Source organism: Dendrobates tinctorius, unplaced genomic scaffold (genome assembly GCF_039654945.1).
Source record: "Dendrobates tinctorius isolate UK_male_01 unplaced genomic scaffold, ASM3965494v1 ptg000036l, whole genome shotgun sequence".
Taxonomy (NCBI): domain Eukaryota; kingdom Metazoa; phylum Chordata; class Amphibia; order Anura; family Dendrobatidae; genus Dendrobates; species Dendrobates tinctorius.
The window spans coordinates 26,384,308-26,406,769 of NW_027361704.1; the positions used below are offsets into that span (position 1 = coordinate 26,384,308).

The 22,462-nt window shown below is 44.5% G+C and overlaps 1 protein-coding gene across 1 annotated transcript in view; it reads left to right on the forward strand.

Annotated features, from left to right (window-relative positions):
• The window catches only part of SKP1 (S-phase kinase associated protein 1), a 29,760-nt gene extending 7,970 nt beyond the window's left edge, over window positions 1–21,790 (forward strand). Inside the window, exons 2-6 of the mRNA XM_073573765.1 lie at window positions 14,159–14,255; window positions 15,440–15,513; window positions 17,109–17,252; window positions 17,637–17,777; window positions 20,595–21,790. Of these exons, the coding sequence (XP_073429866.1) occupies window positions 14,159–14,255; window positions 15,440–15,513; window positions 17,109–17,252; window positions 17,637–17,777; window positions 20,595–20,630 (492 nt within the window). The 3' untranslated portion in view covers window positions 20,631–21,790. The remainder of the gene's footprint in view (window positions 1–14,158; window positions 14,256–15,439; window positions 15,514–17,108; window positions 17,253–17,636; window positions 17,778–20,594) is intronic.
• Window positions 21,791–22,462: the final 672 nt, after the last annotated feature.

Sequence of the window (22,462 nt, forward strand, 5' to 3'; positions counted from 1 at the left end):
AGTGATTGACAGGTTGGTCACACTCGTCAAACATAGTGTTTGACAAGTGTGACCAGGTTTTTACTATTGAGGCCACCTATGTGGCATCAATAGTAAAAGATAGAATGTTAAAATGCTAAAAAAAAAAATAAAAAAAAATCGGTGTATATTTACCTTCCGGCGTCCCGCGCTGCATTCCCGGGCCACAGCGTTCCCAGTAATGCCTTGCGAGACCTGTGATGACGTAGTCTCGCGTTGCTATAGCGATCTCGCGAGACCACGTCATCACTGGACCGTGCCGCAAGGCATTACTGGGAACGCTTAGGCCGGGAATGCAGCGCGGGATGCCGGAAGGTAAATATACCCCGATTATTCTTTTTTTTTACAGGGGTATGGGACCCAGGGCCTGGAGGACAGTTTCCTCTCCTCCACACCGTGGGTACCAACCGCACATGAGACGCTTAACTTCCCGCATGGTGGGCATAGCCATATGCGGGAAGTAAGCGATTCTCATGCATTCCTATGGGTGCGGAATCGCGGCAACTCTTTGCGATTCCGCACAAAATAATGAGCATGCTGCGATTTTTTTTTTTTTTTTTTTTTTTTTTTTTTCCGCGATGCGATTCCGCCGTGGAAAAAAGCGCAGCATTAGCACAGCATGTGCGGAATGCCATAGGAATGCATGGGGGGCGTTCTGTACACTATTTTTAAACGTTTTCGCGTCGAAAATCGCGGCAAAAACGCTTAAAAATCGCTACGTGGGCACACAGCCTAAGGCTCCCTGGGGGACTCTGAACCTGTGCCCTATAGACTAGGCTAATTATGAATCTAATCCACCTTGATATTGTGGGTTTTGATGCCTTCTTCCCTTTATTCTGACCTCTGTATTGGACAAAGAGATTATTATCCCGTCTCCAAGGCCTGGTTGCGTCCAGGTACCTGAGTACTGTCTCCCTGACATCTAGGTTATGGTAAGCACCTTCCTTCTTATTTTTGGGAAACTGACAGAATGAAGGGAGCACTACCTCCTGATTCATATTTGAGTCTGCGATAACCTTGGGGAGAAAGGTCGAGTCTTAGGACTAACCGATCGTCAAACACCTGTAAGTAAGGATCTTGGATAGATAGGGCCTGAAGTTCCCCTAGTCTCTTTGCTGACGTAATTGCTACCAGGAAAGCTGTTTTGAGTGAGAGATTACCGATCTCTATCTCTGCCCCTAGCTGGTATGGGTGTCTACATGGTGCATTCGTGACTAGGTTAAGGTCCCAAGGAGGGATGGTCTTCCTTATTAAGGGTTTAAGCCTCTGCACAGCCCTGGAGAAACAGGCTATCCAAGGGTGCGATAATAGGGTTGTATCGTAGAACACACTTAAGGCTGCAGTCTGTACTCTCGGAGTTCTGGGTCTAAGGTGCTTTCTGAACCCTGCCTGTAAGAAGTCAAGGATCTTTGGGATGTCAGGTTGGTCAGTCTCGACTGTCGCCTCTCCACAAAAACTGCAGAATCTTTTCCAGATTTTGTTATATTATATATTGCTGCGGTCACTGGTTTTCTACTTGCTTGTAGGGTAGATATAACTTCGTCCGATAGACCCCTTGCTCTTAGCCTGGATCCTGAGCGGCAGGTCCTAACTGGAGTGCTTCTGGCCTCTGGTGCAAGACCGGACCTTGGTGGAGGACGTCTTCCCTTCTTGGCAGGAGAATGGGCTCCTCCTGTCATATCTTCCTGAACAGGGGGAACCAACTTCTTCTTGGCCAGAAGGGCACCACTAGTATGACTCTGGCTCTGTCTTCGTAAGTTTTCCTGAGAGTTCGTGGAATGAGAGCGAGAGGCGGGAAGGTGTGTAACAGGCCTCTGCTCCAAGATTGTGACAGAGCGTCGATTCCTGCCGGATTTCCCAGAGGGTTCAGAGAGTAGAAGGTCTTGACCTTTGCGTTCTGTTTGACCTCGAATAGGTCTATCTCCGGTTTTCCCCACCGGTCGCATAGGCTGTTGAACACTTCGTCGTTGAGTTCCCATTCCGTTGCGACTATCCTCCTCACGATGAAGTCTCCGACCTGGTTTCTGGTACCCTCCAGATGTACTGCTGAGATTGAGAGGACCTCTCTGCCCATCTGAAGATTTGTTCTGCTAGGCGTTGTAGCGCTGGTGACGGAGAAAGGCTACTGTCGTGGTTTTGTCTGACAATACCTTGACGTGTCTGTTCCTTACCAGGGACCGGGTGGCGAGTAGTACCTTCCAGACCGCATGCAGTTCTCTGAAGTTGGAGGACTCGTTGCTGTCCTCCTGACTCCATTGTCCCTGGTAGTGTCTTCCCTTGATGTGTCCGCCCCAACCTTGTTGACTCGCATCCGTTGTCACTACAACTTCTGATGACTGGATCCACGAGACACCGGCTTGTAAATTTCTCGGAATGGTCCACCACAGCAGAGACTTCCTGACTCGGGGAGATAACTACATTTTCTTGTCTAGCGAGTTCTGCCTCCTGTCCCAGGACGCTAGGACTGCCCGTTGTAAATCTCGAGAGTGAAATTGGCTCCACCTGACACAGGGAATGCAAGAGGTCATCAGGCCCAGGATCCTCATCGCGTCCCTGATTGATACCTGGTTCTTTGAGAACTGACGAATCCTCTTCGGCATGCTGGCTTGCTTTTCCTCTGGTAGATAAGACATTCTTCTTTCCGAGTCTAGCATGACACTCAAAAATTTTATTCTGGGCTTGGGTATCAGATCTGATTTTAACCAATTTATGATCCAACCCAACTTCTGCAGTGTGGAGATTGAAGACTGACAGTCGACTCTGAGCTGGGCTACTGAATCTGCTACGATTAAGAAGTCGTCTAGGTAAGGGACTACCGTGATGTTTCGACCTCTTAGGTAGGCCACTACCTCCACCATTAATTTTGTGAAGACTCTTGGGGCTGACGCTAGACGAAAGGGGAGGCAGCGAAACGGATAGTGGTATATCCTGCCATCCCTTTCGATCACAAATCTGAGATTTTTGATGGTCTGGGTAGATGGGGACTTGGTAATACGCACTCTTTAAATCTAAAGGGGGTTTTACACTAAGCGATATCGCTAGCAATATCGCTAAAACGTCACCGGTTTTGTGACGTTATAGCGAAATTGCTAGCGATATTGCTAGCGATATCGCTATGTGTGATACTTACCAACGACCGGCTCCCCCGCTGTCCATCGCTGATCGCGCGAGAATGTCCGGCTCCATTTCTCGTCGTCTTCCTGCTGGGGCTTCCTGCTGTGACGACGAGCGACGTGTGGAGGCGGGCGGGAGGACGCCAGGATCGCTGTGTTTGAAAGGTGAGTATCGTGCGCTGCGTCGCTGCTGCATCGCTGTGAGGTCTTTCTGTGTGAAAGCTCACTAGCGATCATTTAGCGATGCACCAGCGATCCTGACCGGGTCGGATCGCTGGTGCATCGCTAAATGTAAAACGGCCTTAAAGTGCACATTACCACCGCCTTTCCCAGAAGAGGAATCGTGGATCTTATCGATTCCATCTTGAACCGTTTGTATGTTACCCACTTGTTTAGAGGTTTGAGATTTATCGTCCTGGATTCCCCAGATGGTTTTCTTTATCGAGAAGAGGCTCGAGTAGTGTCCTCTCCCCTCTTCTCGGGCGGGTACTGGAACGATTGCAGACGTCTCCAGGAGGCCCTGGATATCCAACCACTTAGGGGAAGCTGAACTGAGTCGAGAGCTGGTTACTAGAAATCTGTTCGGGGGAGGGAGTCTAACTCTATCCTGTATCCCTGAGAGATGACCTGTAGCACCCAGGGGCTGGTGGTAACCTCCTGCCATTCCCTCAGGAACCTGAGCAATTGCCCTCCTACTCTGGTGGCCTCACTTCCTTCGGGAGCTTGACCCTGAGCCGGAGAAGATGGTATCCCTATTTCTACTTCTGCTCTCATCCCCCCCCCCCCCTTTGGGTTGCTCCATCGACCCGATTTCCCCTTCCCTCTGTAGTCCGTTTTCTGGTTGTAATGGGGTCTACGAAAGGGCTGATACCTTTTCCGTTTCTCTTCAGGGAACCCCTTCTTCTCGTCTGAAGCTTTCTCTAAAATATCATCGAAAAGGGAATTGAGCACAGCTTATTCTTTGACTGCATGTCACCCGACCAACTCTTAAGCCAGATGGCCCTTCTGGCTGTGTTGGACAGGGACTGACTTCTGGCCGTGAATTTGACGGACTCTGCCGAGGCGTCAGCTAAAAACCCTGTAGCTATCTTTAGTAAGGGGAGGGATTTTAGGATGGTTTCTCTCGGAGTTCTATCTGATAGGTGCTCCTCCAAATCATCTATCCATAGATGCATGGAGCGTGCTACTAATGTTGCAGCTATATTAGTTCTTATGACTGCTGCTGAACTCTCCCAGGCCCTGTTTAAGAGCCTGTCCACCTTCCGATCCAAGGGCTCCTTTAAGTTAGAGGAGTCCTCGAAAAGAATCGCCGTCTTTTTTGATATTTTCGCTACTGGGATGTCTATCTTGGGGATCTCCTCCCAGACCTTGACCTCCTCTGGGTCAAACGGCAGCTGAAGTCTCTGGGAATAGTCAGTCTTTTCTCTGCTTCCTCCCATTCGTCTAATATCGCCCGTATGTGGGTGTTTACTGGGAAGACATTCGAGGTCTGGGAGTTCATTTTCTGGTCTACCAGTTGAGTTCTCCTTCCAGGCTCCCTCTGGTGGTAAAAGGAGGTAGGCTGATTTAATCAGAGATCTGCCACCTGATAATGAGGATGATGATTGTACCTCAGGAATCTCAGATTGGATTTAAGACAGCCGACGCCCTACTCTGGTGCTGGTGATTCCTTCTGCTTGTCAGGTCTTGGTTCTCGGCTCTGTTCCAGTCAGCTCAAGCTAAGTTTTTCTGCTAATGTTCACACTTGATTTTGTTGTTCTATTCAGTTTTGTGTGGTCAGCCAGCCCCGGCTGGGGCTGTGCTGAATTTCCACTCTTATCTGTATTTGCCAATTTTCTTTTTGTCCCTTATTAGATTGGCCTCTTTTTGCTCTGTCTCAGAATATTTCAGAGTGCTGATATAGTGGGAGAAGTCTAGTGACTTCAGGGTTAATTTTGTTATCAGAAGTGTTGGACATTTTTCTTTTTTTAGGGTTTTGGGCAGATTACAGACAGTGTCTTTCCTTTCCTCTCCTTTCTAGTTAGTTTGGGCCCCATCGTTTGCTCAGCCTATTTTCCTGCTTGTGTTTGTTTTCATCTTGTTTCACCATCAATACATGTGTGGGGGCTGTCTATTTCTTTGGGGTCTGCTCTGGGGCAGTTTTCCCCTTTTCTTGCTTTAGGCTTACTTAGTCCTCCGGCCGTGACGAGGCGTTTAGGTTCATTGTAGGTACGCTCCACGGCTGCTGCTAGTTGTGTGGTTAGGATCAGGAATCTGCATAGTTACCAACCTCTCTGGTTTTTCTGGGCTTAGCATGTTTAGGTTTTTTCCTCCTCGGTGACCCATTCATAACAGAATCACCAGCCATACCGTAGATTCTAGGGTACTCAAAAGCAGGAAAAAGTTATGAGAAAAATTCTGACACTTTTTTTTTTTTTTTTTTTTTTTTTAAGTATTTTTTCCTCTTTCTCTGGGGCCATAGGAGGAATTTTTTTTTTTTTTTTCCTAATGGAGATTAAGCAATTGTCTGATCGTGTGGAGCAACTTTCTGCTGAAGTGCAGGGAATTTCCACCTACCTCATTCAGTCACATGCTGCTGAACCTAAGTTCCCTACTCCTGATGTGTTTTCTGGGGATCGGTCTAAATTTCTGAATTTTAGGAATAATTGTAAATTATTTCTTGCCTTGAAGCCTAACTCATCGGGGAGCTCTGCGCAGCAGGTTAAAATTGTCATCTCCTTGCTGCGCGGCGATCCCCAGGATTGGGCTTTTTCTCTGACACCTGAAAATCCTATTCTGACTAATGTGGATGCATTTTTTCAGGCCTTGGGGTTGTTGTATGATGAGCCTAATGCTGTTGATAAAGCTGAGAGAACCCTGTTGGCATTAAACCAGGGTCAGGATTCTGCAGAGTAAGGCTGAGTTCACACGTGGCGTTTTTCGCGTTTCCTACCGCGCGACTTTGCCATGAAAACACAAAAAATAAGCATCCCATGCATTCCTATGGGATTCCGCAATGCTGTGCTAATGCTGCGGTTTTTATCGCGGCGGAATCGCTTCGCGGTAAACGCAGCATGCTCATTAATTTTGCGGAATCACGTCAATCCCGCACCCATAGGAATGCATTGTTCTGCTTACTTTCCGCATGTGGCTGTGCTCACCATGCGAAAAGTAAGCAGAACATTTGCGGATGGTACCCACGGTCCGGAGGAGACTATCCTCCGGGCTTTGGGTACCATATCCCTGTAAAAAATAGAATTTAAAATAAAAAATATTGTTGTTCTCACCTTCCGACGTCCCGTGCAGCCTTCCCGCCTCTCTCCACACTCCCGGTCCCAGTAAGCCTTTGCGAAAATGCCCGCGATGACGTCCGTTCTGGCGGGATCGCAAAGTCTCATGGTCATTCGCGCGACGTCGTGATCCCGCGGGACGTTGGAAGGTAAGAATAACCCTTTTTTTTTTTTTTTTTTTTTTTTTTTTTTTATACTACTGATGCTGCATAGGCGGGATCAGTAGTAAAAAGTTGGTCACACTTGTCAAACACTATGTTTGACGAGTGTGACCAACCTGTCAATCAGTTCTCCAAGCGATACTACAGATCGCTTGCAAAATGCTAGTTTTTCCACGGGAATTTAAAATGCGATTTTCCCGCGGAATGGAATTCCGGAACTCTCGCGGTAATTTCCGCGAGAGTTCCGCTACGTGTGAACCCAGCCTTATACTGTCAAAAACTCCGAAAGTGGGCGGTCCTTACTACATGGAATGATTGTGCCTTGGCAGCTCTCTTTCGGAGGGGTTATCAGAGACCGTAAAAGATGTTATGGTGGGATTTCCTGTTCCCTCTGGTCTGGATGATTCTATGTCATTAGCCATTCAAGTTGATCGGCGTTTACGTGAACGTAAAACTACACGGGAGGCGCTGCCACCTTTTGAACAAACGTCTGAACTTATGCAATGTGATGGGGTTTTGTCTAGGGCGCAATGTCAGGAGTTTAGAAGGCGTAATAAGCTGTGTTTTTTCTGTGGAGATGCCTCTCATACTATTTCTGTCTGCCCTAAACGAGAGAATCGTTTTGCACACACATTTGCTGTGGGCAGTGTACTTCCTAAGTTCCTTTTGGCAATTACTCTGATCTGCTCCTTATCGTTTTCCACTAAGGCTTTTGTGGATTCAGGAGCAGCATTGAATCTGATGGATTTGGACTTTGCTAATCGTTGTGGTTTTTCCATGACGCCTCTGCGGACGCCTATTCCTTTGAGGGGTATTGATGCTACTCCTTTGGCGGAGAATAAACCTCAGTTTTGGACCCAGGTGATAATGCGAGTTACCCTAGACCACCAAGAAAATTGTAGATTTTTGGTGCTGCATAATTTGCATGATACTATTGTTCTGGGTTTTCCCTGGTTGCAAACTCATCCAGTTTTGGATTGGAAATCTGGGTCTGTGGTGAGTTGGGGTTGTCAGTGTGTTCTTAGAGATGCTCCTGTTTTCTCCATCTCTCCTCAGTCTCATGATATTCCTGATTATCTGGCCGATTTTTCTGATGTATTTAGTGAGAGTAAGTCTGGATCTTTTGCCTCCTCATAGGAGTTATGACTGTGCAATTGAGTTGATGCCTGGGTGTAAATTTCCCAAGGGTTGGCATTTCAACTTATCAGTACCCGAACATGATGCTATGCGATCCTATATTAAGGAGTCGTTGGAGAAGGGTCATATTAAACAATCCTCGTCACCTTTAGGTGCTTCCTTTTTTTTTTTTTTTTTTGTGGCCAAGAAAGATGGTTCTTTAAGACCGTGTATTGATTATCGTTCCCTTAACAAGATGACGGTTAAATATCAGTACCCGTTACCTCTGATGTCTGATTTATTCTCCAGAGTTAAGAGTGCCTGCTGGTTTACTAAGCTTGACCTCAGGGGGGCGTATAATCTTATTCGCATCAAGCACGGGGATGAATGGAAGACGGCGTTTAATACTCCGGAGGGACATTTTGAGTACCTGGTGATGCCTTTTGGGCTCACTAATGCCCCTTCTGTCTTCCAGTCCTTTTATGAATGATATTTTCCGGGACTTTGTTGATAAGTTTTTGATCATCTATCTGGATGATATTTTGATCTTTTCTAGTGCTTGGGATTTTCATGTGGAACACGTCCGGACTGTGCTCCAGATTTTGAGGGAGAATTCCCTGTTTAAGGGATCGAAATGCCTCTTTGGTGTACAGAGGATTTCATTTTTGGGATTTATCTTGTCTCCATCGACTATTAAAATGGACCCGGCCAAGGTACAGGCCATATATGATTGGGTTCAGCCTACTTCTTTGAAGGCCCTCCAGAAGTTTTTGGGTTTTGCTAATTTCTATCGTAAATTTATAGGTAATTTTTCTGGTATTGTCAAACCACTGACTGATCTGACCAAGAAGGGTGCTGATGTGCTGAATTGGTCTCCTGAGGCTGTCTCAGCATTTCAGGAGCTTAAGCGGAGATTTGCTTAAGCGGAGATTTACTTCAGCTCCGGTTTTACGGCAACCTGATGTCTCACTTCCATTTCAGGTGGAGGTAGATGCTTCGGAGACTGGTGCAGGAGCTGTTTTGTCCCAAAAAGACCCTGTGCCGCCTTTTCTCGAAAGTTCTCCCCATCTGAACGTAACTATGACGTGGGGAATCGGGAATTGTTGGCCATGAAATGGGCATTTGAGGAGTGGAGACATTGGTTGGAGGGAGCTAGACATCAAGTTGTGGTCCTCACTGATCACAAGAATTTGATTTATCTGGAGTCGGCCAAACACTTGAATCCTAGACAGGCTAGATGGGTTTTGTTTTTCACGCGTTTTAATTTTGTGGTCTCTTTTCTTCCGGGCACTAAGAATGTTAAGGCAGACTCTCTTTCTAGGAGTTTCTTTGCCAATTCTCTTAATGTGACCGAGCCTACTACCATCCTAGGTGAGGGGGTAGTTCTTTCTGCCATTTCGCCCGATTTGAGACGCGCCCTGTAGGAATTTCAGGAGGATAAACCTGAGCACAGGCCCTATGGGAAAATTGTATGTTCCTGACCAGTGGAGAAAGAGTGATGTCTGAAATTCATTGCTCTGCATTGGCTGGTCATCCAGGTATTTTTGGTACCAGAGATTTGGTGAGTCGGTCGTTTTGGTGGCCTGCCTTATCTCGTGATGTCAGGAATTTTGTGCAGTCCTGTGGGACTTGTTCTCGGTCTAAACCTGTTCTCGTTCTAGTGGGTTGCTGATGCCCCTGCCGGTGCCCAAGAGGCCATGTACCCATATCGCAATGGATTTTATTTCTGATCTTCCTGTCTCTCGGAGAATGACTGTTATCTGGGTGATTTGTGATAGATTTTCGAAGATGGTCCTTCTTGTACCACTCCCAAAGTTGCCATCTTCCGCTCAGTTGGTGCCCTTGTTTTTACAACAGGTGGTTCGGTTACATGGCATTCCTGAGAACATTGTGTCTGACAGAGGAGTTCAGTTTGTTTCCAGATTCTGGAAAGCCTTTTGTTCCAGTCTGTGAATTCAGTTATCTTTCTCCGCGTTTCATCCCCAGACCAATGGACAGACTGAGAGAACAAACCAGACCTTGGAGTCTTATTTTAAGATGTTTTATATCTGCTGATCAGGATGATTGGGTCTCATTTTTGCCCTTGGCCGAATTTGCGCTGAACAATAGAGCTAGTTCTGCCACTTTTGATGTCACCCTTTTTCTTTTGATGTCACCCTTTTTCTGTAATTTTGGGTTTCATCCTCGACTCTCTTCAGGGCAAGTGGAATCTTTGTCCTGCCCAGGTGTGGACCCACTGGTTGAGAGAATGCAGCAGATATGGGACCAAGTGGTGGATAAGTTGTCACTCTCTCAGGAAAAGGCCCAGCGTTTTTCCAACCGGCATAGGACCATTGGTCCCCAGTTTAAAGTGGGTGATATGGTTTGGTTGTTGTCTAAGAATATTCCTATGAAGGTTGCATCTCCAAAATTTAAGCCAAGATTTATTGGACCATATAAGATTTTGGAGATTCTTTAATCCTATTTCTTTTCGATTGGCTCTTCCAGTTACGTTCAAGATCCATAACGTATTTCACAAATCTCTGTTGAAGAGGTTTGTTGAGCCAGTGGTTCCTATGGCAGCACCTCCTGACCCTGTGTTGGTTGAAGGCAATGTGGAATATGAGGTAGAGAAAATATTGGATTCTCATTTGGTTAGACGGAGACTCCAGTATTTGGTCAAATGGAAGGGTTATGGCCAGGAGGATAATTCTTGGGTCTCTGCTTCTGATATTCATGCCAATAGATTGGTTCGTGCTTGTCACCGGGCCCATCCTGATCAGCCTGGTGGCGTGGATGAGGGTTCGGTGACCCCTCCTCAAGGGGGGGGGTACTGTTGTGAGTTCATTTTCTGTTCTACCAGTTGTGAGTTCTTCTTCCAGGCTCCCTCTGGTGGTAACAGGAGGTAGTGAGGCTGATTTAATCAGAGATCTGCCACCTGATAATGAGGATGACGATTGGACCTCAGGAATCTCAGATTGGATTTAAGACAATCGACGCCCTACTCTGGTGCTGGTGATTCCTTCTGCTTGTCAGGTCTTGGTTCTCAGCTCTGTTCCAGTCAGCTCAAGCTAAGTTTTTCTGCTAATGTTCACACTTGATTTTGTTGTTCTATTCAGTTTTGTGTGGTCAGCCAGCCCCGCCTGGGGCTGTGCTGAATTTCCACTCTTATTTATTTGTTTTTGCCAATTTGCTTTTTGTCCCTTATTAGATTGGCCTCTTTTTGCTCTCTCAGAATATTTCAGAGTGCTGATATAGTGGGAGAAGTCTAGTGACTTCAGGGTTAATTTTGTTATCAGAAGTGTTGGACATTTTTTTTGTAGTGTTTTGGGCAGATTGCAGACAGAGTCTTTCCTTTACTCTCCTTTCTAGTTAGTTTGGGCCCCATCGTTTGCTCAGTCTATTTTCCTGCCTGTGTTTGTGTTTTCATCTTGTTTCACCGTCAATACATGTGTGGGGGCTGTCTATTCCTTTGGGGTCTGCTCTGGGGCAGTTAGTTTTCCCCTTTTCTTGCTTTAGGCTTATTTATTCCTCCGGCCGTGATGATGCTTCTAGGATCATCTTGGGTATGCTCCACGGCTGCTGCTAGTTGTGTGGTTAAGATCAGGGATCTGCAATCTACATAGTTACCAACCTCTCTGGTTTTTCTGGGCTTAGCATGTTTAGGTGTTTTCCTCCTCGGTGACCCATTCATAACAGCAGCCCCCCAAACATCTTGTCCTGTACTGAGAGAGTTGCCGGGGGCTCCTCGATCTGCATAGTCTGCCGTACTGCTCCCAATAGCTCGTCTGTATCCCCGGACGAAAAGAGATTTCTTTCCCTTTTCTGGGTGCTCTCTGATCTCTTCCTCTTCCACCTCTGATTCGGACAGAATCTCATCAGAAGAGGTGTCCGATTCTCTCTGCCTCTTTCTGGATACCTGGGGGTTCATCTGTGGGGTCTGGGGAACGACAGGGCCTGACACCGAAGCTTGCACCTCTTCCCTTTTAATTGCTGTCATGTTAGACAGTGTAGCTTGTTCTTCCCCCACTATGCGTCTTGTACATGCATCACAGAGGGCTTTCTGCCAGGTGTCCTTTAGCTTCTTAGAGCAAATCGGACACTTCTTATCTTTCCTCCTGGGCTCCTTTCTCTCTGAGGTGGAGGTTCCCCCCTGGAACCTCTAAAATACGTGTTCTGTGGGGATCTGCCTTTCTGGGGCCCTGCAGTGACCTTCTTTGAGGTTACCCATGTGACCCTGGCTCTCTGGCCCCGTCTGTCTTCGCCTGATCCTCCATATTTGGCTAGGGAAGACTGCTGTGGGCTGTTCCTGCTGACCGCGCTTCCTGCTGCATGCCGCGTTGCCCGATCCGCTCCGGCTGGAGAAGACGCCGCTCTCCGTCCTGATCCGGTCCTATACAGGCCGTGGCCCGACCCGGAAGTGACGCGCCCCGCCTGTGATGATGTGACCGGAAGTGATGCGGCCACGCTCCTCTCCTCTGCCGGGAGTGATGTGCCGCGTCTGGCTGTGGGGGATGCCCTGCGGCGATCTATTCCCGGGACCCGCTTGTGGGGCCAGTGGACTCCATAGAGGCGGCCCGGGCTCAGGGACATCGGCGGTGGTGTCCGGGGTCGAGAGCCCCTGAATGGAGGAAGCGACCCCCATCTCCCAGGAGCAGCGCTGCACTGGGTGTGCTGAGGGACCCTCTGCTGGGTGTCAGCTGCAGAATTCTTGAGGTAGTAAGGGAAAGGCTGGGTCCCCCCGATCCTAACCATCTGCCCAGAACGGTCGTATCTTCTCTCGCCGTTCCTATCCGTAGGGGGAGGGTCCTTTTAAGCTCTCGTGGTTTCCTGTCCCACTGTGGATAAGGATGTCCTCCTGCGTGCTGTCAGGCGGTGACCTGGAAATAAGTTTTATTATACTCGCCTGCGGGCGCCTGGTCTAATGGGTGTCGCTGGTCTTGGTTCGTAACCTCCCATCTTATGATCGCCTCCCTCCTGCTTTCTTCTTGTGGATGACGCGACCCTGCATCCACATGGGCTCCCCGGCTTAGCGCTCCTGCGCAGGAGTGCTTCTCTGCCCTGTTAAGGGTAGAGCAAAGTACAGCAGTGCGCAGGCACCTGGGTGCTGGAAAAAGTCAGAGCCTGGGCACCTGCGCACTGCAGTACTTTGCTCTGTTGTCAACAGGGCAGAGAAGTACACCTACGCAGGAGCGCAATGCCGGGGAGCCATGTGGATGTTTCAGGGTCGCGTCATCCACAAGAAGAAAGCGGAAGAGCGGCGACCATAAGACGACGGGAGGCACAGAACCACCTTGCAGGTGAGTATAATAAAACTTATTTTTTAGTTCTTCCAGGGCGGGTTGAGGGCTTATATACAATATTATAGAATGCTGTATATAATCCCTGAAAGGTGAAGGCCATATCTTATAGCGGCCAAAACAGTAGACAGGTTCACTTTAAAGGGCTTGATTTTCCAGCAGGACAAAAATAGAAAGCGGTGCTCGCCACTGATGCATGAAAAATAAATATTGGATTCATGGTCATATGATATAACATCGATATGAGACTACAGCTGTTTTGTGTGTTCTCTCTTTATCTGACCATGGATGAAGTCAGATTACACCTGAACCAGCTGTAGCCTCGTGTCCTTAATATTCTATGCTTTGACCATGCATGAAAAATACGTATTTTAGTCATCACTGGGGTGTGCCGCTTTTTTACTTTTTTCCCGTTGGGTAAAAGAGTTGGTTTTGTATCCAAGTCTAGTGCTTTCATGTCTGACAAAAAGCCTCGGACTATGTGGAAGATATTGCCAATGTGTGTAAGAGCAGTGCCAGTGTTTTCTATTGAAATAGTTTGAGGGCTTGTCCACTACATAGCAATACCCCTTTTGAAAGGCACAGGGTTGTGCAAAAAAACCTTCACTGCATTTTATTTATTTTTTTTTTTTTAATGCTCCGACAAAATGTGAAGTCTGCATCTTAATGGTTGTCGCAGTCTTGTGATGATCATGCTGGATATTGTCAGGAGAATGGGGGGGGAGACAGTGTGGAGGAGTGCATGTATTGTCCAATTATTGATGCCAGAACTAATCCCATAGATTTCTGCACCTGTTATTGGGCTGGACTAGTAATAGGGCTGAACCAGAAGGTGTCCAGTTTATTTCTGCTTTTCGGTTCTTATGTACGGAATAAGTCATGTTCTCATAGAAATCTCTTGCATCAATGGATGATGTGATATTGCGGGGTAATAGTTGTACATCGGGAAAACGGAAATGTCACAGCAGATTTATTTTTGAAGAGGTTGTGCGGTCCTCCTATGTCCAGACCTTGTGGGCCGCATAAGATTAGGTGTGTTGCAGCTTTGGTCCATGTGGACTAGAGTATCTAAAACGCTGATTTATTCACGCAAACCTTTTTTTTTAGTTTTTGATTCATCTCTTACTACGTAGGATAGAAGCAGAGTAGTAGTAATTGCTTTCAGTTCCAGGAAACCATAACTTGTGACTCTTATTCCACAGATGCCTTCAATAAAATTGCAGAGCTCTGATGGTGAGATCTTCGAAGTCGATGTAGAAATTGCAAAGCAATCTGTTACCATCAAGACCATGCTGGAAGGTGAGTTCATAGCCTGTCATGCTAGCTTATCTTTACTCATCTGGTGTATCTGTAAGGCCTGTTTCACACTTCCGTTTTTGTGTCCGCCAAACGGATCCGTTTCCGTTTTTTTGACGGAAACTGATGCAGACGGATCCGTTTTTAAAAAAACGGATCCGTTTTTTTGACGGATCCGCGGTAACCACTAATGTAAGTCTATGGGACAAAAAAACGGATCCTGCAAAAAAATGGCGGATCCGTTTTTTTACGGAAACCAACGGATTTTGACGGATTTGAAAAAACGGAAGTGTGAAACAGGCCTAAGGCTGTGACCACCCCCTGATGAAGGCAGACGCCGAAACGCGCGTCAGGGTCGGGTGCATCCTAGGAATCCTCCACCGCATACACCAGGTAATTATGGGGCATTGTTTTGATTTATCCAGCTGGAATTTTTTGGCGCTATGTATTTTAGTGAAGCGTCTTTAGTGGTCATTGCACCTTATATCTTTTAGGCTTGCATTTGCTTCTCTATTATTGATTGTTCACTTATGGCATATATTCATATTCTGGCGATTTATTAGCCTATATTTTTGCTTCACAGCATATATATTTTTTATTTTATATATCTTTTTAATTTATGGTATTATACTTATTTGTTAGGTGCCTTTAAAACGGCTGTTGTGGCTTTATCCTACATGCTGGCACACATATATAGATATTTTTGTAATTTCTTTTTTCACATGACTATGCACTTTGTACTTTATGAATATATTACCGTGTATTATTTTATATACCTGGTTAATATGTATTACATTGTATTTTCAACTATATATTTCTTCTTTGTAGTATTTATCCTGTAACACTGGTACAATTTTATTATGCATTATTTTGGCACTCATGAATTATCATACATTTTTTCATTGTGGTGTTTATTGGATTCCTAGTTTTTTGGCCCTTTTATTTGGTATTTGTCCACCATTCATTTTGTATATTAATTTTGTGAATAAAATATTAATTTTATTTGTAATATTGGACGTTTGTTGTTCGGATTTTTTTTCTCTGTTATGACCTTTGTTCCGATGTGTCCTTTTTCTTATTTGGTCCAATTGTGCATCTTATTTTGATAATCATTGATTATATTCTACTGTATATATATTCTACTGAGATTGCACAGGTGCCTTGAATTTTTGTTGTACTTTCTTCAGATCTGGGCATGGATGATGAAGGGGATGATGATCCCGTGCCGCTTCCTAATGTTAATGCAGCAATTCTCAAAAAGGTAAATGTAGATTAGTCTTCAGTTACTATTGCGTTTGCTGGAGACTCATCTTTGCAGTGGGCCTTTAGTGTCTGTGTGGGCCATTTTTGAGACCTTTATTATATGATGTGTGTAGCCATGTGGTGATATTGATCCACACCATGATGATGATACCACTTACCACTTACTACCATGATACAACCTGACGGGTGTAAAACACAGGTACATTATATCCGATCCACTAGATCTCTGCTCACAAGAAAGGCTAGACTTGCATATATATCCAATTGTAAAGAAAATCTGCATACTGCACGAGATGTTCTTTTCCAGGATGTTTCTATCTGATAAAGAATAGTTCCCTCTACTTACTATGCACATGGAAAAGGTCTGCTGACACTTGCCACCCCAGCGAAACCATAAGGACATTTTTCACCGGTCAGGTGAATACAGCACTGCAAATATCTTTACACTTGGAGGAGCATCACTTTTTGCACATGGTTGCAGGAATGTAGATAGACAGGTTTTTTTTTTTTTTTAATAGAAGGCACCAAAATCACTGGTGTCTAATATATAAATTTTCTTATACTACTTGGTGTCTTAATTTCATTCCGCTCTTTGGTCGTATGCTTTCTGCTCGCTTTGATGCTGACCAATCATAAAAAGGCAATGTCCAAAGGCCCACAGTTTTGACCTATACTTTTAAATAACTGAAACGCCCATTGAAGTTAGGAACTGTGCCAACATGTGGTCACACAAGGCTTTCTCACGTGACCACTCTGACAACGCCTCCTTCCCTCTTGGCAACACAAACACTTATTTTAGATATTTTTTTATGAAAATTTCCGTGGTGTACTTAGAATATTTCCGCAGTACATTGTATGGTAAACTAATGGTATCTTTCAAAACTACAATTCATCCATCTTTCAACAAGCACTCATTTGGCTATGTCGACAGAAATATTAAGTTCTGGCTCTCGGAATAAGGCAGAGGGGAATGGGATGGGGGATGAAGTGCAAAAAACTAAAGTATTAGCTCAGGCTAATCAGCAATCACACAATCTCTAGAATATTGTGTGTCTCCTCACATTTTTCGCTGTCTGGGACCTTTGCTTTCTATGATCACACTTCGATATCTCCATGATCCACTCAGAGATTGTGTCCTGTGAGCTGTGCCAATGCTTCTTCGTGATGAGGGATTCTCACACTGTTCTGTTTGTACAGATCAGTGCCTCCAGCTGAGCTTCTGTGGATCACTTTGTGCCACCACCATGTTCAATGCCAGACGTCCATGTGATGGGGATGACTTGGAGGAGTAACCAAAACCCAGTCATAGAACACATTCTGGGTATTTAACACATGGATCAGCACATGGACTGCTATAAGTTGGAAATGGCCCCACTGTGTAGGCTGCAATGACTAAAATAAGACCTGCCATTGCTGGATTTTTATTTCCACTTTTCCACTAGTTTTTATTGATGATGCTCCTTGTCTGATGGGAAAGTATATCTTGTTGTAAGAGGGAATGCTGTGGTTTTTTTTTTTTTTTCTTTTAATTAGCTCAGCAATTTATACGCTTCCTTTTCACTTTGAATCGCTCATTTTTCTACTGTTTTGCAGGTTATCCAATGGTGCACCCACCACAAAGATGACCCTCCCCCACCCGAGGATGATGAGAATAAGGAGAAGAGGACAGATGATATTCCTGTATGGGACCAGGAATTTCTTAAAGTAGACCAAGGAACTCTATTTGAACTTATCCTGGTGAGTAATCTTTGCTTGCATTTTTGAAATAAAGAATGCCATGTCTTCGATGCCAACTATGATGAAAGAAGGCAACCTAGACAGTAATTAAAGGGGTTCTCTGCTTTTGATGACCCCTGCTTATTAAAAGGGTCCCATGTTAATAAATAAATCAGTGTCCCCCATTGGGAGCCCCTTCTCTCATCTGAAAGCTGTGGGGAAATTTTGTAAAAAGTGACTTCTGCAAATTCCAGAATGAGGATCTCTTTCTAGATGCGCTTACTGGGCAAGAGCTTAAAATCCAGAACAGTCCTCCCTCGTTTATGTACCGAGGTCGTGTAGCAGAAGAATTGGGTAAAGATTTTGACATATAACTTTTCTGAGTTACTTTTATTTTTTTTCCAGGCTGCCAACTATTTGGATATTAAAGGACTGCTTGATGTAACATGCAAAACCGTGGCAAACATGATTAAAGGCAAAACGCCAGAAGAAATTCGGAAGACCTTTAATATTAAAAACGACTTTACTGAAGAGGAAGAGGCACAGGTAACTTTTTTTTTTTTTTTTTAAATATACTGAGAGATTATAGCTAGACATTGTGATGCCCCCAACCAATAAAGCCTTCTCACAGAGCCAGAAAAAGAACCGCGTAAAGACTTAGTTTTCAATGGATTTATTCCTAGGTTTAAAGCTTTAACCCCTTTCCTATATTAGACATACTATTCCGTCCATGTGACCTGGGACCTAAGTCCCAAGGACTGAATAGTACATCATAGCGATCAGGGGCGCCCCCCCCCCCCCCCCCCGTGGGGAGCGCCGCTGATCGCGGCCGGGTGTCAGCTTCTTATCACAGCTGACACCCGGCACTACGTGTCAGGGGTGGTAATGGACCGCCTCCGGCACGTTAACCCCTGGCACACCGCGATCAAACATGATTGCAGTGTACCGGGGGCATAGGAGAGAAGCGTGCAGGGAGGGGGGCTCCCTCCGTGCTTCCCTGAGACCCCCGGAGCAGCGGATCCAATATGGCGGCGGGGACCTGCAGGGAGCCGGCTTCCTCACTGCCTGCAGAGCGCAGGCATGGGGAAGCCTGTGCAGCGCCTTTGTCAGATCGCTCATCTGTCACAGCGATCTGTGATGTGTCAGATCAGCGATCTGTCACATGGCAGTGATATCCCCCCTGGGACAGTGTAATAAAGTTTAAAAAAATGTAAAAATAAACGACCCGCCCTATAAAACTGTCCCACTAGTTAACCCCTTTATTGAACCCCTTAAAAAATAAAAATAAAGGATTTTTTGCTTTGTTTTTTTATCATACCGCCGAACAAAAAGTGCAATATGCGAGATCAAAAAGACTGATATAAATAACCATGGTACCACTGAAAGTCATCTTGTCCCGCAAAAAACGAGCCACCACACGGCGTCATCAGCGAAAAAATAAAGTTATAGCTCGCAGAATAAAGCGATGCAAAAATAATTATTTTTTTTTATATAAAATTGTTTTCATTGCATAAAAGCGCCCAAACATAAGACATAAATGACGTATCGCTGTAATCGTACTGACCCGAGGAATAAAACCACTTTATCAATTTTACCTCACGCGGAACTGTGTAACTGCACCCCCCAAAAGAAATTCATGAAATGCTGGTTTTTGTTCATTCTGCGTCCCAAAATTCGGAATAAAAAGCGATCAAAAGATGTCATGTGCCCGAACATGATACCAATAAAAGCGTCAACTCGTCCCTCAAAAAATAAGACCTCACATGACTCGGTGGGTCAAAATATGGAAAAATTATAGCGCTCAAAATGTGGTGATGCAAAAACTTTTTACAATAAAAAGCGTCTTTTAACGTGCGACAGCTGCAAAGTATAAAAACCACCATAAATAGTAAATCAACCACCCCATTATCAGCCCCTTAGTTAGGGAAAAATAATAAAATATAAAAATGTATTTAGTTCCATTTTTCGGCTGGGGTTGTGTTGGAGTTAGGGCTGGAGTTAGAATTGGATGGGTTTCCACTGTTTAGGCACATCAGGGTCTTTCCAAACGTGACATGGCGTCCAACCTCAATTCTAGCTAAAAAAAAAGACAAATGGCGCTGCTTCCCTTTCGAGCTCTGTCATGCACCCAAATAGTGGTTTACCCCCCACATATGGGGTATCAGTGTACTCAGGACAAATTGCACAATAACTTTTGAGGTCCTGTTACCCTTGGGAAAATAAAAATTGGGGGTGAAAAGATCATTAATTTGGAAAAAATTATTTTTTAATTGTATGGCTGTACATTATAAACTTCTGTGAAGCCCTTGGGGGTTCAAAGTGCTCACTACATATCTAGATAAGTTCCTTGGGGGTGGTCTAGTTTCCAAAATGGGGTCACTTGTGGGGGAGTTTCCACTGTTTATGCACATCAGGAGCTCTCCAAACGTGACATGGTATCCGATCTGAATTCCACCCAATTTTTCAGTGAAAGTCAAACGGCGCTCCTTCCCTTCCGAGCTCCGCCATGTGCCCAAACAGTGGTTGTCCCCCCCCACATATCAGGTATCAGCATACTCAGGACAAATTGCACAATAACTTTTCCAGTCCAATTTCTACCGTTACCCTTGGTAAAATAAAAAAAATTATACCTGAAGTAATTTTTTTTGTGAAAAAAAGTTTAAATGTCCATTTATTTATTTATTTTTTTTAAACATTTAAAAAATTCCTGTGAAGCACCTGAAGGGTTAATGAACTTCTTGAATGTGGTTTTGAGCACCTTGAGGAGTGCAGTTTTTAGAAATTGGGTATTTTACCCCTCAAAGTGACTTCAAATGTGATGTGGTCCCTAAAAATAAAATGGTGTTGTAAAAATAAGATTCTCAGCACAGGAACTTTTTGTTTGTTTTAAACAAAACTTACTGTGGAACTCGTTGTTCTAAAATGTTTTGAATAAAATCATCTTTAAAATTAACTTTTGTTCTTGGGAAAACCCCTTTAAGGGAAACACTGATGTTTGAGGCCATAGGAGCAGCATGTACTTGTGTTGGTGCTGAGGGTCCATTGCATTAAAGATTGACATCTACTGATGTATTGCTGATAAAGGGTTGTTCCAAGACTTTACTATTTAGGAACGGTCCGTACCGGATTAAAGAACATTGGGCTCCCAGAACCTCTACTGATCACATGACTAAGGGGGGGATGGTGCACAGAGCGCCATACACTGTGTAGTGGCTGTAAATGGTACTGCAGCAATCTCAATATGTTGGCAATTGTAAGTCTCATGATAGTCTGGTCAGATGTGAGCCCCCTAAAAGAAAACACTAACTTTTGTAATTGCCTCCCATGAACATTGTAAGCCATTACGCTATTTCTCTGTTTTAGGTACGCAAAGAGAACCAGTGGTGTGAAGAGAAATGAACCGCTGTGCCTCTCGCCACTATAACACTGTAAGAATCGTTCCAAATAGTTGCACTGCTCTGTTTATAATAGACAATTCAGCAGCTTCTCATATTAGCAGCAGGGCGTTTTGCTGCATGTTGTGTCCTATATACATTATTTTTTTTTTTTTTTTGAGTAACAATTCCTCTCTTCAAACTGTGCTTTTACCATTTGTAATCTTTTGTGACTTCCTATAAACTATAATGACTCTGATCTGTGTGCTGTGAAGACAGAAGATGCGATGTTCTCCTCGCCAAGAGATTGTGGACTGCTCCACTATATGCGGCCATGATGTAAGCGTTAGAGCAGGTCCGAGTTGCATGATGGCACAGCAGGAAACACAACAGCGGATCTTCATTAGACCACATATCACCAGATGTATATGGAGTTTGCAGAAGTGCTGCTGTTTTCTTTCATTTTTAGTAAATGCGCTTACACATTGGTCTTCTCATCAGTTGTCAGTTTATTTATTTAATTTTTGCTGGTGCTTTTGGGAAAATACCAGTTTGGACTGACTTCTTTGCTTGTTAAGAGTGGAAATTATAATCCTGGTAATAGGTATTCCTATATTAAACTTGATGGTATATCGCTAGGCTGTGGTGCTGCGGCCCCTACACTGACCATGCACTGGGCCCACCTGGCTGTGCAGGGAACTGCAGCACCTAGCCAATCAAGTGATGATGCTGGCTGCAGTTTCCTGCAGATTCAGGTGCATGTGGGGCCCTTATGCACACAAACCTTTGCCAAGAACGCAGCACTAGATCCCCTTCATTCTCTGGATCGGTGACCCACTGACAAGATATGGGAATACTGTCTAAAGAAATGTTCTGCTATGCTGGTATATCACAAAGTTTCCCATAGACTGCAATTTCAAGACAAATGCTAATGTTTGTTTTGTTGGAAGATTATGAATTGGCTAGAAAAGCTTAAGTGACGTGCTCAGTTACTTAATTTACTCTTGTTAAGCTGAAAATGACATGCTGATCACGCTCTGCACCTCCACCTAACAGATCTGTGCAACTTTCCCCCCTCTAGCTTTCTATATATGCATATGTTGTGTTGTGTTAAGTGTTCATTATACTTTTTAATCTGTATTAAAGAGCAGGTTTAAACTTTCCTAATAAATCAAATTTAAAGGATGTTGTTGTCAAATGCTTTACCTAATGTGTGTGGTTTTTTACTAAAAATTCCGTGATGGCGAACCTTTTTAGAGACCGTGCCCAAACTGCAACCTGAAACCCTCGTATTTATTGCAAAGAGACAACACGGGAATTTAACCTGAATACTGAGGTTTTAGTTTAGAAAAGTACTAATAATTATCCATAAGTGTTTATGTCACGATATTCTTGGCCAAAAACAATTGATATGAGACACAGTAAGTGAATGTGATAAAAGGGATTATCAAAAATGTGCATGCTCAATTGTACATATCCCATCTATCAGAAAAACTGGAAACGGGCACAAAAATTTAAAATAACCAATAAATTTCGTTCAACTTCACAATTGTGTCCCACTTGTTGATTTTTCACCAAAAATTTACATTTGGTATCTTTATGTTTGAAGCACGATATGTGGGAAAAGGTTGAAAAGTTCCAGGGGGCCGAATACTTTCGCAGAGCACTGTATTTTAAGATAATTTTCTTAATCGTTAAATTGTGCACTACGTGGTGTAGAAAAAGTGACACATGATGAAGATTTCACGTCATCTTTTTTTCTCCCATATAATAAGCTGTCTCTAGATTTCCTCGTTACTTTTTCAAATGCAAGTTTGAGCTTTTGTTTGTGGTAACCTCTACCTCTGAGTCTGTTGC